Below are 19,063 nucleotides of genomic sequence, written 5' to 3'. Positions count from 1 at the left end.
AGGACATCCAAACTGTGTGGGGAATAACATAGTGTAACAGCAGATTTTATCGTGTCAGACCTGAAATTTTGGTCTGTATGTGATTCTGTGATTTAGTCTATTTGATGTCTAGTTTGAGGTTTTCCATGTATTTTTATATATACATATATATATGTACTGATTTATCTTATTTCTGTCATGGTACTGATATGCCTATTATGTCTCCTGATTAAAAGCAGACATTCAGGTTTCCCATCTTGTGCTTGAAGCATTTGTGCAAGCTCTACATACAGGCTTTGTGTGTGCATATTCCTTCTTCAGAAGGATTGTGTGCTTGAGTTACTTACAATTGCTCGTTTGAGTTTTGAAAATGTGTATACGCTCTTACTAGAGATACAGAGTTTTTATAACTCCGTTCATAGAAGAACAGAGCATGTGCTACATCTGCTGGTTTTCACTTGCTATAGTGCATTCCTATAATTACATTCCTGTAATTTCTTATTAAGTATTGGCATTCTGCTGCTTTTTTTTTTGTGTAGAGTGAGCTCTTTTGAACAGATTCCCGCTGTTTTAACAGTTCCTCTAGATCCTAAGGAATAGGTGTTTCCTCCACCTCTCTCCTCAGGCATGCATTGCAATCTGCGTCTTCACCTTGCTCTGGGGTTATTTTGGAGGAGGCTGCTTCTCCTCAAGTCTGGTGTTTAACTTAAGGCACATTTTACTGCAGCTCTCTCCTCATGCTGCAGCCTGTGTCAGTGGCACCCACACGGCCCGGCACCCCGTCTCCAGATTTTCTAGACTCCATCAAGGTATCTTGGTTTGCTTTGGCATATAACTCACCAGCCACTTCTCTTGTACAACAAACTCCTCTTACTTATTGCTTTATTTATGGGTTTCGTCTGGGCTTCTGCTTCCAAAAGGATAAACCAACAAAGAAGATTGTGTGTTGCAGTATGTACTACTTCTTGTATCCACCTTGGCAATGCTGTGTTTGAAAATCTAGAATTGATTCAGCTGGAACTTTTTAGGTTGTGCAATTTGCCTTTTCTGGGCTGTACTGAATCTCTGGGGCACCTTGTAGGCCTAGACAGTGATTTTTGTATGTTTTCCAGTACGTTTTCAGCATTTGGAAAGATGAACTACTCTTTCTACTGTTTTTTTTTTCCCTACAGCTAGGTCACGTAGTCATGGGAGCCTTGCTTTGTCCTCTTCAGAGATGTGTTTATAAGTTAGATTTCCCTGCATTGAACACAAGTGGTTATCATCGTAGCAGCTTCTAGCAAGGTGCCTATGCTGTTGGTGGGCAGTTAATTGTTTTTAAATATTGGAGCTGCATGTAGGAGATGTAGTGAGGAAGTGCTTTTAGAAACTTTGTTTCATTGTAGCCAAAACATGTAATGCCTCCTGTGTATGTGAGATCCCATGAGGTGATTTCATTGTGGCCTCCTGAGGGCAGTCTATCCTAAGACATTATGTTGGGAATTACTTGATTAATGTATCTATATAGTTGAAAGAAAGTGGAATTGCCTGTTTAGATGAAGCGTTTAAAACTTGCATTGCTGCAAGCAGTTTTCTGAAATGGAAAGCCATATATTCTACACTCTGTTGGGATGTAAGGCTGCAAGGACTTCATTACAACTGAAATCTGGATAGAATGTGGGTATCTATATGCCAGCCCTCAAAATATCACGGTATTACCTACAGGTAAAACACATTATAATTATTAGCCACCACTGTTAGCCAGATTTTCCTCCTTTGATCTGTTGCACTGGGTAAGAGGCTGGTAGTGCATGAAACTGAGGTGTGAGTCACTGCTGCAGTTGCACGTCAAGAAAAGTCACACAGCATAACATAGTTTGCTCATTGAAGTAAAATCAATTAAAACCGAACTTTTCAAGACCAGCCGCATCACTTCACATAATCAGTCAGTGTTTGTAACGAAAAAGGGACAAGTATAGTGAGAAAAAAGTCTTCAAGGATCATTTCCTGTCCTTACTGTCTGTGGAAGAACTCTGTTAAATCCAGATTGGCATAACACATTTTTTTCACCTACACTTTATATTCAGTTTGAGACCCATAAAAGGGCCATGTATTGAAGGCTTCTTTTTGCTGTGGTTATGGCTACTGAGTTAATAACTAATATTACCTCCACCTTGCCTGACATATTTAGATCAGTATTGCTACAACAACACTTCCAGTACTTTATGCTTTTTTTTTTTTTATATCAGCAATTTATCAAGATCTGGGATATCATTGTGTTGGTCCATTTCATAGAAAACAACACTTCACCATTATAATCTCAAATTCTGAAGTGGAAATTAATGTTTCTCTACTATATTGTTTAAAGCTAGGATTGCTTTGGCTACTTGGAAATCTCATTAAAAAATTGCTGTTTTGGGGTATGATGGTTTCAAACATGTTGAAATAACTGGCAAGTGAAAACCACTACCTTTCACTCACTATCATTATGGCCAGATTGGGATCTCCTGGGCACAGCATGGCAGTAACTGCTCTTTCCTTAACCGTTGCATGTCTATCTCATCTTGGCCGCGTGGAGTTGGTCCTTAAGGCAGCATCTGAGGTCAGTTACGACATGCTTTTCTTGTGACCACTCCTCTGTAGTTCTCACTACTTTTCTTCTTCTGAGCTTCCTGGCTACTGCAGGGCGCAGGGCCGCAGGTGGCTGTGTGGCACCGCGGCATTCGTGCCCTGTGTGCTGCTCGAGAGCATCGCCACCGTATGTTGAAGGCCTGTTAACAGTTGCGTTGCATTTTACTCCCTGCTGCTGTCAGTCTGACTCTATGCTGTGTTTCAAGCTAGTTCACATATTTCTGCCAAGTTCTTTCCGTGTGTGTGTTTGCCAGGGATGCAGCGCGGTGTGTGTGGCTGCCCCTCGGCCCTGCTCCTGCTGCAGGGGTGCGCTTCAGCCACAGTGTTCAGGGTGCCCGAGGGAACTCAGACTGTATTTCTGCTGTGTTTATTCATCTGAAACTATGGGGTGAATGAGGTTTAATTTGGGGATACGATTTTGCAAAGCTGGCAGCGTTTTATGTTTCTTTTTTTTCCTTCTTCTTCTTTTTACTTTCTTTTTTTTTTCTTTTTTTTTTCCTGCAAAAAAAATCTTTGTTTCTGTTAAAATCACGGCGGCGAGTCTTTCTTCCTGATACCTGTGTCTCTATAATCTGGCTTTCAGTGATGCTTATTGTGTGCTATGGTAAATGCAGTTACTCTGCTTTCTTAATGCAGTTGATTCCTTCCATCTGAGAATCAAATATATTATTTATATGTATGTGAGATGTGTTTTGTTTATAAGAAATAGTTTAGAAATAATTTTGTCAGCCTTCTCTGGCTCCCAGCTCCAGTTCAGTGACACTGACCGGGACTTTGCTTCTGAATACTTTGTCTTCAGCCAAAATAAACCAGGCCAAGATCTGCATTCCTAAGCGAGGGCAGTGGAAACACTGGTGACCCCCTTCCGTAGCAAGACAAGCAATAACCGTTTGTTCCCTCCCGCCTCTACCCACACGAGGTGTCTGGGCTCCTCTGCCTCTCCCCGGGGCGCTCGCTCACGTCGCGCTCCTGGACGCAGCGCTTCGACGCCGGAGCTGCTCGTGCCCCTTCGCGGAGCGGCGGCTGACCTGAAGCACCTTAGTTCAGAGGGCCCATTCCCTGCCGCGGCTTTGCCTCGCCTCAGATGTGTTTATATTGCGCCAAAAAAAAAAGGTTAATAATTACACATGAAAACCTTGTTCTGCTGTGATGAAGTTGGTCTTTTAATGACTTTGCTGCCCTTAGAAAACTTGGAAGGGTACAAGTGTTTAAGAGATGTTCAAGCTGTTAGCCTTTTTGACTGCTTTTTAATTTTTTTTTTTTTTTTTTGGTATACAAAACATTAGAGGGAAATAAGTGATAGAATCTATTTAATAGTGTGATGTCATTTTTTTTTTCCAATTTGGAAATCTACACTATGTAATTCCTGTTTTTTTTTTTTTTTTTTTCCCTAGTAGAAGTCAGGAGCTGGAACTTTTCATACAGATACTCTTGAGAAAACTGCTTCAGTTGCATACCTCAGGTGACAGCATGAGAGCTTTGGATTTATTCACAGTTGTAGTGGTAGAGGAAATAATTTTTTTTAGGTTTTTATTTATTATACATGAAGTAATAAATGATTAGTGACTGTGCAGCTAAGTTAATAGAATTTAAGAAAGAGAAAAGTTATACTGTAGCTTAAAAGTATTACAAACTATTCAGTGAATCAGACTGAGAAGTATTGCAGGATGTTAGACAGAAATAGAAAGCAGCATTAGACTGTTGAGTACTGTGGTAACTTGTGTTTTATTTCAGCTTTTTCCCACCAAGGCTTCACCAGTGGCTCAAACATGCACTGCAGGTAAGACCTTGCTCCAGAATCCACTACTGCTTAATCTGCAACAGACCAGAGCTATAGGAAATGTTATTAGTTAGGCATAACATCTTCTGCAATAGCTTGCAAACATGGTGTCCTTGGCAATAGATGTGCCCTAAGTAAGTTCCTCTTTTAGAAGCACTCTGAGATATCTGGGCTAGAAGTTGACTGAGAGCTTGGAAATAACGCTTATTAAAGTTTCTGGAGGGAAAAGAAAAAAAAAAAAAAAAAAAAAAGAACAACCTGCTCCCAAGTCAGTGTGATGAGCTGTGTAGTGCTTCTGCTGCTAGTGATGTAACCAGCCTGAGGAGTGGCCATGAGCTGTTACTGTTTCCCTCTTTTCTGCAGCTGTTTCTGGCCCAGTGATGTGGCTACAGAACTAGAAAGTGAAGGCGGTTGCAGGACTTGGCTGTTCCCTGTGTTTACCTATTGCAGTACAGTTATTTTGTAACAGGCATCTCTTTCCTAGAGCTCTTGGGTTGAAATTCATTCTGCTGCCTCTTTACAGTTGCTGAGATCATTGCTGTGCAGGCCCTGCTCCTCATCGTCCGACTCTGAGACAGGTTAAACTGCGTGTGTCCTGTCTGGAACAGCTGTGTTTTCATCTGCCTGATGGGCCTCACGCACTCATGGCTCATTTCAAACAGAAAACAAAAGGTACGGGGGCGCGCTGGTTGGTTCATTTCCTTTTGTTTGATTTTAGCCAGTTCAGGAGCACTAGTTCAATGCAAGGAGATTCTCCCCCTTCCATGTACAGCAGCATCATGAAGTGGTGGAGTGGCCGTCACTGCGCATTCCTCCACCCGGCGCTGGGGCGTCCCGCTCGGCCGGCAGCCGGAGCCCGCGGCTGCTCCCGGGCACCGTGACGCGCCGGCAGCGCCGTCCCCGCGCACGGAGCGGGCCTTTATTAACATCCAAAGTGAGTGAATGAAAACTGCCTTCGAAAGGGAAGCCCTAGAAACAACCGACGATTTCTGAGCTACCGTTTCACACTGGTCCTTAGCCTCTAACTGGCTGGTACCAAAACGTGTACATGGTAACTAATTGCTGCTGCACTAAGGCTTACGGTGTGTTAAGGTAGTCAACCAACTAAACAAAACAAAACAACTTAATATGTGTGGAGTTCAGCGCGTAACTCTTGACAGGGTTCTGTTTACACTTAATTACTGTCCTGATTACTGTTACATCATATAGTGGATTGCTTTGAATATACATGGACTGCTAATCTTCCTAAATAACTTAAAAAGTCATCCTACAGCTACATCTAAAGTCCTGCGGAAAGATTCTTTTTCTGGTTCTATAAAATGATTCAAGTATACTTGCAGTTTATATTCTGTATCTTTGGAGTTCGTGGAGGTAGATTAAACTTCTGAAAGTTACTTTGATGCTTCCAGGAATTTCAGTTTTTGGCTTAAAAATTATGTCCTTCGCTTGTGCTGCACTTCTATCTCTGAATTTTTAAACCCAAACAGCCTCAGTAACTAGGTAACAGCACAGCTGAATGTTTTCATAAAAACAACTTTGCTCCTTAGAGATGTGATTTACTACTCCAGTGTATGCGTGCACGTATATACAGAGGCAAAAAGTGATGATGACCTCATCTTCACTAGCTCACAAGAGATCGGTTACTGCCAAAGACAGAGTTACTCTAAGTAAGTAGATGAAATTTCATTGACTTCAGTAGGACCAGGAATGTCAGATTATTAAAAAAAAAAAAAAATCTTCAGGTACTTTCACTCTGTAAGAGTTCTCCCAATTTACAGGGCATATTTCTCTGTTTTGCTTAAACAAGATTCCCTGTCACGAGAGAAGTAGTGTGACGAACAAATTGTGATCATTTTTAGAATCTTCATCTAGCCCTCGTTTCACCTGTGTTCACAATACTTACATTTTCTAACTCTTACACTTGTGTGCTTGTACTGAAACAGGTAATAGCCTTTACCAGAAGAAAAACTCTCTTTGTGTAATATTTATTGATGTTAAACCCACATTATATCAGCACAACAATCCAAAGTAATGATAGTACATTTTTATAAATACAAATAAAAGGTGGCAAAATAATGCTAGTGAAGCTAAACAAAAAGTAAATTAGCATGTCACAGTCAAGAAAAATTTGGCAAATGATACGACATCCTGTTCTAGAAGATAATCAGATTATTCCCATATGACAGACTATGACATTAATTTAGAGTAGCGATCCCCGTAACTGGGCAGATCTGGCACCAGTTTGCATAGAGTAGTACTACCTTATGTGCTAAAGTTTATTAGTCGCTATAAAAACAAAACAAACTGTGTACATACAAAGCAATACACGTATAGCGGTAATGCAATATATGGTGTACACAATTACAAAATTTAAAAAAACTCCTAGGTACAGGACTTCTGAATAACTGAACTGAGATAAAAGATTTCAACACTTTTATTATAAATAATGAAAGATACCATATATGTGCTTCATATAAGGAATACAGTGTTTTCCTTTCATGGCAAAATATGCTCGTACCATCAAATGCGCATTTTTCTTGTCAGGCCTACTAGTTCTTGCATCCCTCCCTCCCCTCCCTCCCCTTCCTCTGAAATTCATTTGGTTCTGATTTAAAACTGCCTAGTTGGGTTAGACTAGGCAGGGCTCCAGTTCGGTGTGGGATTGCCTTGCATTCTGAAAGTAGCCTGCAGGTGTGGGCCTACTGCACGCACACCCTACCCCATACAAGAGGTGTTAGTAGCTGACAAGAGAGAGGAGAACAACCGAAAAAACAACCTGCCAGAGACAAGTGCTGTGTTAAGAAGGAAAAAAAAAAAAAAAAAAAGGCACTAATTTTGTTGTAGTCCAGCTTCATTCTCTACTTCCTCCAATCTGCAAACCTATCACTTGTGGTGTATGCTTGTCATTTAAACTCATATTGCAGTCTCAACCCATTTCTCACTTACGGTACGTTTCTAAAATCCTCACACACATCACACCATCCCTACCCAGCCCCATGTCTCACACGTAACTCCCTGGTTCTCAGCGGACCCTGGCACTGCAGGTGTTTGCACGGTAGCGTTACGGATTACAGGATGTTTGCAAGAAATCCATCACGTCCCACCCTTGTCTTGCCCTGTCTTCCTCCTCCCACAGTAACTGAATGCAGTGGTTCATATTGGCATTTTTCCCATGTAGGCACTAAGATTTATAGTCTGTAGTAGACTCTTACTACACTCAGCTCTTGCTCCTCTTTATCTTGAAGAAGTGACATTATTTATGCTTAAATTAGCTTTGCTGTATGTTTGTAAGTAAGCTTCCTATTGGGTGGCAAAAAGAAAAAGTAAGAAAAAGATGGTGTCAATGTTGCATTATAGGATTGCCCATATGAACAGCATTTAAGGTTATTTTTTTTCATTGTAGAATAGAAAGCAGTTTGCAGAGATAGAGCATTTGCTGACATTTCTCTTCCTTGTCCCTTCTTGTTTGATTCCTACAGTATTGCACTTGTTCATTGTAGCTATCAGAATGCATTGCCATTTTAGAACTACATTTGTGATCTAATGGCCTCAAATAAAATAATCTTGCACCATTATGACTGTGTAGCATCTGCTTGTTGCTTATGAAGGCACGTAGTGATAAATAGTGTTTTCTTCTGAAAAGTCTGTCTCACTGTAGTAGTTTGGCCTTTATGAAGAGGGTTATTCATAAGAGCTGAAGCAACTTAGGTATAAGGAACTGGTGAACGTGATTTGTTGTGCAATGTGTACATCTCTATTAATTATCTATCTAGTCTTCTAATTTGGTATAATGAATAAGGAATATATGGTTGTTGTGTTTGTTGTTTACCTTTTGTACTTGAAGGTGTCTGCCTTTGCATAAAGTGACATAGGAGTATCATTGGTCAAGGCAATGGCTTTCAGTGTTTCTGCTTTCAAAGAAAGATGGAGGTGGCAGCTCGGGCCTACAGATCATCGCTTTCTACCAGGCCAGACGGCATCGTCAGGTGGACTGGGTTTGCTTCGGGCTGGAAAGCTGCTTTGATGTCTAGTCCTTGGTCAGAAAGTGCTGCGTATCGACTGGCTGAGGGCCGCACCTTCTTTGGCTTGGTGGTCTGAGGCGGTTGCTGCCACTGAGCTGTAGATTTTAAAAAGTAGAATACAATTAACTCAACCATCTTGAAGGCTGCAACAAAGTGTGCCTGCTGCACAATCGATCAATTGTAAAGAAGGTACTAGTAGAAAAACACAATAACCAAAACGAGCTTTTTTGATTTTTTAATATTTCCCTCCCCCTCTGCACCTAGTTTCCCCTTTAAGCACGGTAAGTACAAACAAGAGCTTCTCTGTTACCGTCCTTCAGGATTGCTTTCTCCCCTCATTCCTTTTGTTTTATTTTCCAAAGTTGTGCACCCTACCACCTTCTGTCGTTCAAAAGGGGAACAGCAAGGTACTCGTTTCTGTGCACTAACACTACAGTGGCGGACCTGATATTTGTTGCATATGGAAAGACATCACCTGGTTGCCACTGCCAGCTCCTGTATCCTAGAGAACGTTGAGCATCACGTGCAACTCACATGGCCCACTATTGCTGCCAGCCCAGAAACCAGCCTGTACCACTCAGCTTCCCTTCTGCATTTACTGCTCTCATGAAAGAACTTGCAGGAAATTTTGGTTGAAGAAAACATTCATTACAGATGGAACTGCATCGGAATTGGAGTTAACTGACTAATTAAGCAGAAAGCCCTAAGAAAACTGCATTTCTGATAGCTCTGATGGGTGTTTTATAGACTAAGGTACAAAAGAGTACAAAAGGTTAGCGAAGTGGTAGCACAGCAATAGCAATAATGATCCACCAAATTAAGGTAATCATGCCCTTATCTACTGTTAATTCACTATGTTTAATACACTAAGCAAAAAATAAAAACCATGCATGCTCATTTTGCTATAGGCATCTGAAGGGTGGCGAAATGTACTTTGACACAGAGCATTTGTTGTCTTGATGTGGATCGTTACTATTGAGGAGAAACTATAAACAAAAGGAGACCACCGTAAACCATTCTGTGAATAAACCAAAAATTTTAAAACTGTTGCTTTTGGGGGCATTAACACGGCCACATGAGTGGCTGTCACTTACTGTGAACATCCAGCCTGGCAGTGCAGGACACGATGCCAGCCTCGTTCTTAGCCGACACGGTGTACCAGCCCGCGTCCTCTTTCGTAGCGCCCTGAATGAGCAGGCAGATGTAGCCGTAGTTATCCTGGTGCATGCTAAAGAGAGGAAAAACAAATCACTATGGAAACGCAAACCATCATAAACTACTTTATAGTGACATAAATAGACTTAGTCCTAGTTACAGATTAATTATAGTCCACTTTTAAGTAATATGAAACTTGTTCTAAAATTAGCAGAATACAAAATAAAACCTAGAGTTGAATATTTGGTAATTTAATAATATGCTTAATATATATTAAAAACTAAGCAACAAAAATATTTCTAGTAACCTCTTTTTCATGGTTGAAATATAGAAGTACAATTTAAGTAGTAGGGAAGTCAGACCTTACCCTGACTTTTAGTGGGAATTATAAAAGGCTTGACTTAAGGAATGAGGTACTGAAATAGTCTTAGTTATTTAGAAAGATAGCAACAATTTATTACAGAATCATTAATACATTTCTTTGCTTGAAATCATGAGTTTGCTCTTAAACATTCTTACCAAATATTATGAAATACTGATGACGAGTTTGTAGATCTTAACGACTTTTTTTCTAAATACATAACACTATATGGAGTTCCAATAGAGGGGGTGAAAAAGGAGCGATGTTTTAGTGTGTGTGGTGGAGTTCCCCGTGCAGCTCGTGCCCTTGCACAGCAGTGAAGCCCTCGGGCCGCGGGGCACCAGGTACCCGCCAGTGACAGCCCAGGGAGCGGCGGAGGCGGCGCCGGGGCCCAGCTCCTCCTCTGCTCCTTGGCAGGGGCTTTGCCGTGGCACCAGTACTGCAGATGTTCCACTAGTGCCAGCTAAGAAAGCTCCTTATTGGTGAAACCTGCTTGCTTAGCTGCAGAGCGGAGTGCTGAATGCAGGCCCCCGCTGAAAGCAGACGGCTTTACTTAGTCTAGGCTTTTGCCAGAAAATTTCCCTAAAAGAGAAGAAAAACTATTTCTCAATTTGGTTAAGGTGCAAAGATACTATTTTAAATACAAGACTGGAAAAAAAGAACTAATATGTTAATTCTGGCTCTGTCACCAGTCTGACAGAAAGTTTGAGTAAATGTCCTGAAGTATTATAACAACTAGTCAATATTTATGAGTTGCTGTTCACACAACGCATTCTTATGACCTTCTAGGCTTTCATTTATATTACAGGATAAATGGTCATTGAAGTTATATATGGGGAGATCCGTCGTTCTAACCTCACGCGGTCAGTGTTGTATGTGAGTGACTCATTCTCCTTCTTCCAGAATATCTGAGGAGACGGCTCCCCGGAGATCCGGCACTCCAGTCGCACGGGGTAGCCCTCCGCCACGCCGGTGTTTTGTAGCTTCTCTATAAACACGGGTGCTTTGTGCACTTCCTTAGCTGTGAAAACACAGATTGCAGTAATGGTGACGCTAGTCTATGAAAATGTAGTCCTCCTTTCAGCAACATACTAACAACAGCAACAACAAAATATATATATATACACACACACAGGTATATATTTAATTCCGCACCTCCCAGTCATGTCATTTCTCTGCACTGAAGTTTTCCTTTCTCATGTTCCCGTGCCCAGGCCGCACGAAGCCCAGGGTGAAGCCGTTACCTGCCACGACGAGCTCCAGGCTGAACGTGTTCTCCCCGGCGCGGTTGCTGGCGACGCACGTGTAGATGCCGGCGTCGCGGGTGCTGACGGGCTCGATGATGAGGGAGTGCACGCCGTTCTCGCGCACCAGCATCCGGTGGGAGCTGTCGGGGCGAATGGGCCGGCCGTTCAGCTGCCAGCTCAGGTCGGGGGTCGGCAATCCGCTAACCTTCGGGGTGAACAGAAGAGCGGGAGATGGGCTCGGGCTGCACAACGCGGGAGAACCCTGACGTCACCTGCGAGAGCTCTGGTGTGGCTGCTAGTGCAGGGGCACCACAGCAGGGAAAGGTCTCATCTGCCCTGAATTACACACGGGCGGGCTGTACTCCTTTACTTACCTTTCGGCCAACTCCTGGAATTATGTTTCATGGGTGTGACTGAAGAAAGAGCAGTGTTTAGATATGCTAGGATCTAAATAATAACACACTGCAAAACAAAAGGCAGGGTGACACCTTTTGTTTTTCTGCATTGTTTGATCTTCACGTGGAATCACAGAATGGTTGAGGTTGGAAGGGACATCCAGAGATCATCTAGACATGTTCCTTTCTAGATTAATTTCTTGTGGAAACCTTGTAGACCGAGGGATGTTGGGGAACTAATCAATGATCTCTAAATTCCGTTCTACTTAGGTAGCACTTGTTAATGGCAGCACTGTCTGCACTGGTTTATACTTGGTCTGCGTGAACCAAACTTGCACTGCTGAAAGTGACGCCATTTGCTGCAGGTACTTGAAAACAGACAGCTGCTCCCAAACATATCCACATAAAGTAAACAAGTCTGAGTCTTAATCGATTCACTTGGGCAAAGTCATAAATCAAGATTAGACTCTGAAACTCTAAGGGGAGATTTAACTTCTCAATGGAAATTGAGAAGCCCGCTGTGTTTACAGTGGTTACCCCACCCCACAGCTCAATGGTAAAAATCAGGTTTTTGTGAGCTGCAGGACTTGCCAGAAACACTTTTGCTATAGGAGAGCTTCTTATTGCCAACTTACTGATAAGCAGTGAGATTAATTAACCTATTGACAGTCACTGTAATTACCAATATCTTAAATTTCTGGGAAACAAAAGAAACAAAACAACACAACAACAACAACCCCCACAATTATCTAACTTGCTGGGCGGCAGGCGGCTGCCAGCCCTCGCTTGGCACTTGCCTTGCAGTCCATTCGGCAGAGTTTGCCTTCTTGCACAGTCAGGTCTCCAGGAGCCTGCAGGAAATGAGGCCGGAAGAATCGTTCCTGAATTGGTTCATTTTCATCACCACTGTCCCTTGAGCGAGATCGTGGTCTTGAAACAACATGAAATAAAGGTAAATGGTTTTTTCCAGGCTAAATCACAAGAACTAAAATCTCTTACCAGATTGTTTTAAATGTCACTTCTTTGACATAATAGTATTAGCACTCTGCATTTACACACAAATACTGGTGGCATTTAGCTCAGCCTGAGATAAATATGAGACTTCATGAGTACTTATTACTTTAAATGAATTGCCACATATTGCAGCAAAATATAACGTAGAAAGCAATTCCATTACAGAATAATTACACTTAAAATAGCATTTTTATACATTATAGTCTTTTTACTTTAGAATTAATTAATCTGGAAACTATTCTTAATAAAAGTACTGTAAAAGTTTATTAAAAAAACTGTCCCCCAAAATAGTACAAATGAGCAGTTTAGTATTTTGATGCTACCATAAGCATCCAAAATACTTCTCCAGCATCAACTAGTTTTGCCTGTTAATTTATCAGTTGAATCTTTGTCTAAGCCTAAGTCTAATTTTGTTTGCAATTGCTCAAATGTCACCAGTGGCAGGCAGGACTGGCTGGTGGGCACAGTGAGAAACGTTGCCAGACACACACTCTGCTGTGCTGACGATTAGCAGAAACAGACCTTAGGAAAGCAAACTTGATTATGATGAGACCTTCAAATCTGGTAATCGTGCTGGAAATGAGCATTCCCTTTGCTCTAATTTTAATTAAACTGCTAAATGAAAATTCCTTATTTATAATGCATAACCCTACTGGGTACCCATCGAAAACTGCCATAGGTGCCTGAAGGCTTGCAGCAATTCCAAAATAAAACACCCGCCACAAGCAGCCTCAGGCTTCTGTTGCATTTGGAGGGGCTTAAAAAACAGACGTCCCCCGTTGCCATCGAGGGTCCCGGCTGTGCGTTTCACCCTGCGGGAAGCGCACGGCGGCGGCTGCCGGTGCCGCTCGCGCCTCTGCGTCTCCCTTGCCCTGTGCGTGGCTGCTCCCTTCCCTCGCCAGGTTAAGGCGGCCCCACCTGGCTCTTCACGGCAGCTCCTCCCTCATGGCCTTGGCAGGGACTGACCCTGCAGCCCTGCGTGGGCACCTGCCCCTTTCACCTGCAGGTACCTTTCTAGCTATCAGAGGAGGGAAGGGAGCCTGGCTTATCTCGACGCGCGCTGCTATCACTGCTAAAGCTCAGGGGAAGCCTCTCGACGGCACCTTGCTCACGGGTAATTCTGTCATCTCCGAAGGTGATCGTCACCCGGCACTGGGCTTCTCCGGCCCGCGCAGCCATTAAGCGGAACAGGTGCCTCCCCACCACGGAAACCTGGACCGGAGCCCTGGCAGCTCCGCGAGGGCGGATCTGCTTCGTTAACCTAAATGATTTTTTCGCATAGTCTAATGATGTCTCGGCTGTGTTAAATAGCCCCATAAAAACCTCTGCAATGAACAAAGCTTTCTGAAGCAGATTCCCTTATATGGTCCAAAGACTTAAACCAAAGATCCAGATGTGAATTAATCACAAGCTTCACAAAAGATAAGTTTAATACTTTATTTCTGACTCCTAATTCCTTACGAGAACCTGAACTGAAACCACCAAATTACTGAAATATTTCAAATGCAAATCTAAGCTCTGTGGTACAGAGTTATTTTTACTGTTTCTTTACATGAATGCTTACTAAAAGCTGCAGGGAGCACAGACTTCCGCTAGAATCCCCATTCCCAGTTAGGGGAGATTCTTTTAAAACAGTAACAAGGTCTTGCCCAGCAGCTTGCAGCGTTAAGGGAGATAAGGAGTAATTCAGGAATGTCTCAAGGCTGAGTGGTTAGAGAAGATGCACGAAATACTTAAAGGTCTCGTAAATTCGCAGGTTGTTTATAATGCTGAGTATGCAGAATTTTTTAGGCAGCGGAGGTGACATTTCTTGCTGTATGCCATTCCACTAACTTACCTTCTTACTTCAGCTTTATAACATCGTAACAGTTTTGCAAAACACATGTTTAAAACAAACACATGGAAAAAAGGCATAAAGTACCTTCTAATATGAAGCTGACCAGGAGGTGTCCGAGGACTACGGCCTCTTTGATTCACAGCCTGAACCATAAGCCTTCCGGTGCAGCTCACTCTGCCCTGTTGTGGGATGGAGAGCAGGAACATTAAGCAGCCAAAGCAAGTCCTGTTCCTAAACCTCCAGCCCGATGCCTTCCCTTTGCCCACCTGCTACAGGGCTGCAACACAATCTTGTCTTGCACGGCCAGCTACAAGCATTTGTCAAACACTTCTGACATTAAAATATTTCATCTGCTTGCACCCTCCCAGCAGTTGGGACTGTGACAGACTGCAACATGCTTGAAATATTCCAAGGCTTTTTTTTTTTTTTTTTAAACATCCTAGATTTTCTTTCAAAAAGACTATCCGGAACACCAGCTATTGAGTCAGGAATACAGTATGTTTATTAAGTTACTGGTGGGGGAGTATTGGGGAGGTTTCTGTGTTTAGCAAATGGAAAAAAAAAAAAAGGCAAGACAGCAAAGAGACCAAGACCAGTCACCCTCGGGAACGGCACCTGGTGAAGCTGCAGGGTCCTAACCGACACTCGGCAGCAAAAGCAGATGGGTCCCCTGCCCTTCGCAGCTCAAATGTCCACGAACACAAAAACCAAAACAGCTGCTCAAGGGCTCAGAGGTTCCCTCTGAGGGCAGCCCCTCGCCTGGAGAGGAATCCCCCTGAGCACATCGCGGGTATCGGAGAGCCCAGCCTGCGTGGGGGACCCTCTGGAATTACAAAGCTTTGGTAAAATGTGTGAACTCCTATGGCCAGTTCCATGTTCAGCTTTGCTGGGTGTCCCAAGTCAAACAGTGTTTGGTTTTTCTGGGGCAGGCTGGTCACCGTGGTCACAAATGGTGACTCCGCAGGGTATCACGGAGCTGCTGGGCAGGCCCAGCTCGCACCCAGCGCCCTGCAGGGCTGGCCCTGTAAACGTGAGGGCTCCTAGAGGGCAGACAGGGACTCCGTGGAGCACAACCAGCAGCAGCATCTGCAGGAAAACGTGCCCAAAGCATCGGGAGCCAGTGGAGATAGGCAGGGTTAGGCTTAATGCCTTGTTTAACGTTGGATTAGAAATCCTATAGGCTAAAAATCACAGCAGAAAATATATTTTATATTTAAACGAACATCTCTGCTAGCTACAACAATAAAACCTCTATGTATAATGCATTAAAAGTTTAGATACTTCTATATAGCAATGTAGTAATTTTAATCACTTCTTAAAGATACTGATTTTAAGAACCTTCAGATACACCCCCCCTGCCAGCCCCGCGGCAGCTCCACGCTCACAGCTGCCACCGTGAACACCAGCAGTGACAAACAGGACCCAGGACCCCGGGGCTGCAAAGAGCCGCCAGCAACCGGCCCGTTTCACACAGGTCACGAAGCCGGCGCCAAAGGCACCGACCCTCGTGTTACTGCGGGGCTCCTGGAAATGAAGTCTTTGCCTCCCGTTTTTATTCCCATGACCAGTCAGTCGGCAGGAAAAATACTTGTGGTGAAATAAGCCATAGGCTGTGCCAGGCAGGATTTTGCGCTGCTGCTCCAGGCTGCGCTACCAGGCACGTGTCCCTGCCGCACACCCTGCTCCCAGGCCGCGGCACCTCCTCCTGCAGGGCCCGGCATCGTTCCCACTGCTGAATCCCACTGCTGATTCCCAACGCGTGCTGCAAAGTCCTCCTGCTTGGGGGAGCTCTGTAGCGTTAAGGGCAGCTCCGCAGAGGCGCAAACAGGTAGAGCTTTAGTGAGCGGGACCCTTTGCTTTGGTGAACTAAACCCATCTGCCAATGGAGAACAGGCCTTTCTGTGCTTTGCTTTGGTGGTCCTAATGGTCCCCATCAAAACTCAGCCACAGCCCAGCAATTTTTTGCCAGAAACCTGATGGAAGCTCCCTTATATTGATGCAGTTTGCTTTTCCTAAGGGAAGATTGCCAAATTTGCCTAACTTCATGATAGCTTGAGATGTAGACAAGTTTCCATTAGAATTTAGGAAACTAAGCCAAAATTATTTCCACTCAGGATGACTTAAAAGAATTGGAATCCCAATCTTTTAGTGCAAAAGGCGAGCATGTTAACTCCTCGCTGCTCTTTAACTCCACTGTACTGTTGGACACACAGGGAAAGCAAGTTAATGCTAGGAGATATAATTATGTTTACTTGGAAATTACACTGTGAAGACAGGCTCTAATGGGCTTGGTGAAACAGATGTTTTGTTTAGTGGATGATACTTCTGGTTCCTCTCCAAAGAAGAAAAAGCACAGGCATGGAATTTTATCATTCCACAAAACTGCTTCTTCCAGCCTCAAACTAGGAACAATATAGAAACTTCTCACTTTAGGACCCTTAAATATCCACCCAGAAGCCAGTGTCAGCAATGGGCACTGCTGATAATCTAGTCAGCCAGGGAAGACACTTTCTTTGGAATAACAGATGTTAGAAGTAGACCCTAAACGTGCTATAAAAATTACCCAGGGACAGGTTTCAGAGGTGGTTTATCCATCACGTACCCTAAGACTTTTGTATCAAGCACTAACAGTGCACAGGGGAACTAACAGCACTAACAGGGAGATGAACAGGATGTTTCCCACCATGAGCAGGTATATAAGCATCTAACAATCCTAAACTTGCTGTGACTTTGTGCAGTTTTAATGGCTGCAAGCATTGTAACACAATGCTCTTCTACGTGTCGAGCTTTCCAGTTTGCTATTTCTCTGAAGTACTGTTTGGCATATGGGGAAACACCATTTAAACTACCCGGGCGGAAGCGCGGCGCTGGCGCGGGCACCGCCACGCAGGCCACGCGGCCGCCGCAACGCGAGCAGGGCTGGCGGCGAGGGAGCGGCGCAGAAATGGAAGCGGCGCGGTAAGTAACCCAGCAACGCGCACAACACAGCACAACACTCCTGCTTACATTAAACTCTGTCTCAGTGATAGAGTTTGTTATTTTACAGTGTAATCCTGCTTGCAGTTCTGGTCTTGGCAAGCACTTCAGTGCTGCAGAAGAGAATACTTCAGCGTATCCCTAAGCTGCGTTCCTGCCTTGCTTTCTCATGTGCAGTCCTTCCCCTTGGTTTGCTGCGCTGCAGGAGCAGTGGATGGGGAACGTCGCTCCAGCGGGAGGCTGGCGCCGGGACGCTGCTCACGTGTGACCACGAGCGGGTGTCTCGTGTTCCCTCCACAAGCAGCGCCGCAGGCTTTGGGACCAGCACAGCGGAGCTCCCTCTGCACAGCCGCAGGGCCAGCCCCTCTCTGCCTGGTGGAGCTGCACTCCGTGCCCTCACTCAGCATCAGCGGAAGAGTAATGGAGATCTTAGCTCAGCTGGGCTGCTTTTGCTGGCGACCCTGATTTTTTTCACCACGTATATAACACACAGACTATCCGTGCTAAGACACTGAGATGATATCAGCAGAAACAAAAGGAGAAGCAGTGATTAAAAAATACCCCTCCCCTCTGAAACCCCAAACCTTAGGAAGAAAAAATGGTGTTGACTTGCTAATCTCTTGGAGATAGAGTGGTCCCACCCTACTAACGCAAGATGAAAACAAATCTCTAACTTACTTAGTTTATGGTGACTTCATCACTTAATTAAATCATGCAAACGTAAGATGAGATCGTTTCCTAAAGATTTATGTTCAGAAGCATGTTTGCTCTGGAGCCAAACCTTCACTTACCTGCGGGTTGGCTGCCATAATCGTGTAGTTCCCATCGTCATCCAGGGTGGAGGCTGTAGTATGCAGCGAGCAAGTTCCGTCAGGTTCTCTCTGAATTTGGTAGTGATCGCTTCTTTTCGAAATTTGCTTCCCATCTTTAAACCAATAAATCTGCACCGAAAAACAAAATGCAGCTGGTGAGAGGGGGGCAGTTACTGCCATCATTTCTCAGTTAACAACGCCAGCAACCCTCGCTGCTGTAAACATTTCTGATAAGCATTAAAGGGAAAATGGTCCCTCAAACTTGTTCAGAGAAGTTTGGCACAGGCCAGTTTGAGTAAAGACGTGTGACAGGACAGCAACCTTCCAGAGAGAAAGGCTGCAGGACAAACATTTATGTAAGACATAAACACAGGTATAAGGGCTGTACCCACCCCAGAGACAGAAGGGTCCCTAAACACTTCAAGGCCTCTAAATAAATGCCATTACAAAGAAGAAATATCTATCAGATAAAATTACTGTTTCAGTAAAATTTTAGTTTACTTAAATCTGAAAAGTTTGGACACAGCACTTGAGAATGCTGTTGCTGTCTTCTCAGAGAATACGAGCATAAAACAAGATGATTAGGGAATAATTAGTCCAACGATTAATAAAAGGGAGGTCAGGCTCTCCCGTTCTGTTCCGTATCCCCCACACGGCCCAGACTGGCCCAGCAGAGCCAGGCAGGGAGTCGGGTGCTGGCGGCACCCGCGCGTCAGGGGCACCGTCCACAGCACAGGCAGCTTCCCGGGGCACGGGAAACAGCGTCTAGATGCTCCTCAGTGACTGCAGGCCAGCAAGGCTGCAGTTCCAAGCTAAATTAGCCATCCAGCGGAGGTCTTTTCCATTACTTTTGATGCATAATTTTATTCTCTGGC

The 19,063-nt window shown here is 44.0% G+C and overlaps 1 protein-coding gene across 1 annotated transcript in view; it reads right to left on the bottom strand.

Moving 5' to 3' along the window:
- Positions 1-7,705: 7,705 nt before the first annotated feature.
- Positions 7,706-19,063, bottom strand: part of LOC104569619 (palladin-like) — a 33,978-nt gene continuing 22,620 nt past the window's right edge. The window contains exons 5-11 of the mRNA XM_088528135.1: positions 18,168-18,317; positions 14,485-14,579; positions 12,347-12,479; positions 11,152-11,359; positions 10,763-10,928; positions 9,486-9,619; positions 7,706-8,486 (exon numbers count right to left, since the gene is read on the bottom strand). Of these exons, the coding sequence (XP_088384261.1) occupies positions 8,314-8,486; positions 9,486-9,619; positions 10,763-10,928; positions 11,152-11,359; positions 12,347-12,479; positions 14,485-14,579; positions 18,168-18,317 (1,059 nt within the window). The 3' untranslated portion in view covers positions 7,706-8,313. The remainder of the gene's footprint in view (positions 8,487-9,485; positions 9,620-10,762; positions 10,929-11,151; positions 11,360-12,346; positions 12,480-14,484; positions 14,580-18,167; positions 18,318-19,063) is intronic.

This window comes from Tinamus guttatus, unplaced genomic scaffold (genome assembly GCF_059628265.1).
Source record: "Tinamus guttatus ecotype Peru unplaced genomic scaffold, ASM5962826v1 Tinamus_guttatus_pri_ptg000301l, whole genome shotgun sequence".
NCBI classification, from domain to species: Eukaryota; Metazoa; Chordata; class Aves; order Tinamiformes; family Tinamidae; genus Tinamus; species Tinamus guttatus.
This window is presented reverse-complemented; position numbering and strand designations above follow the sequence as displayed.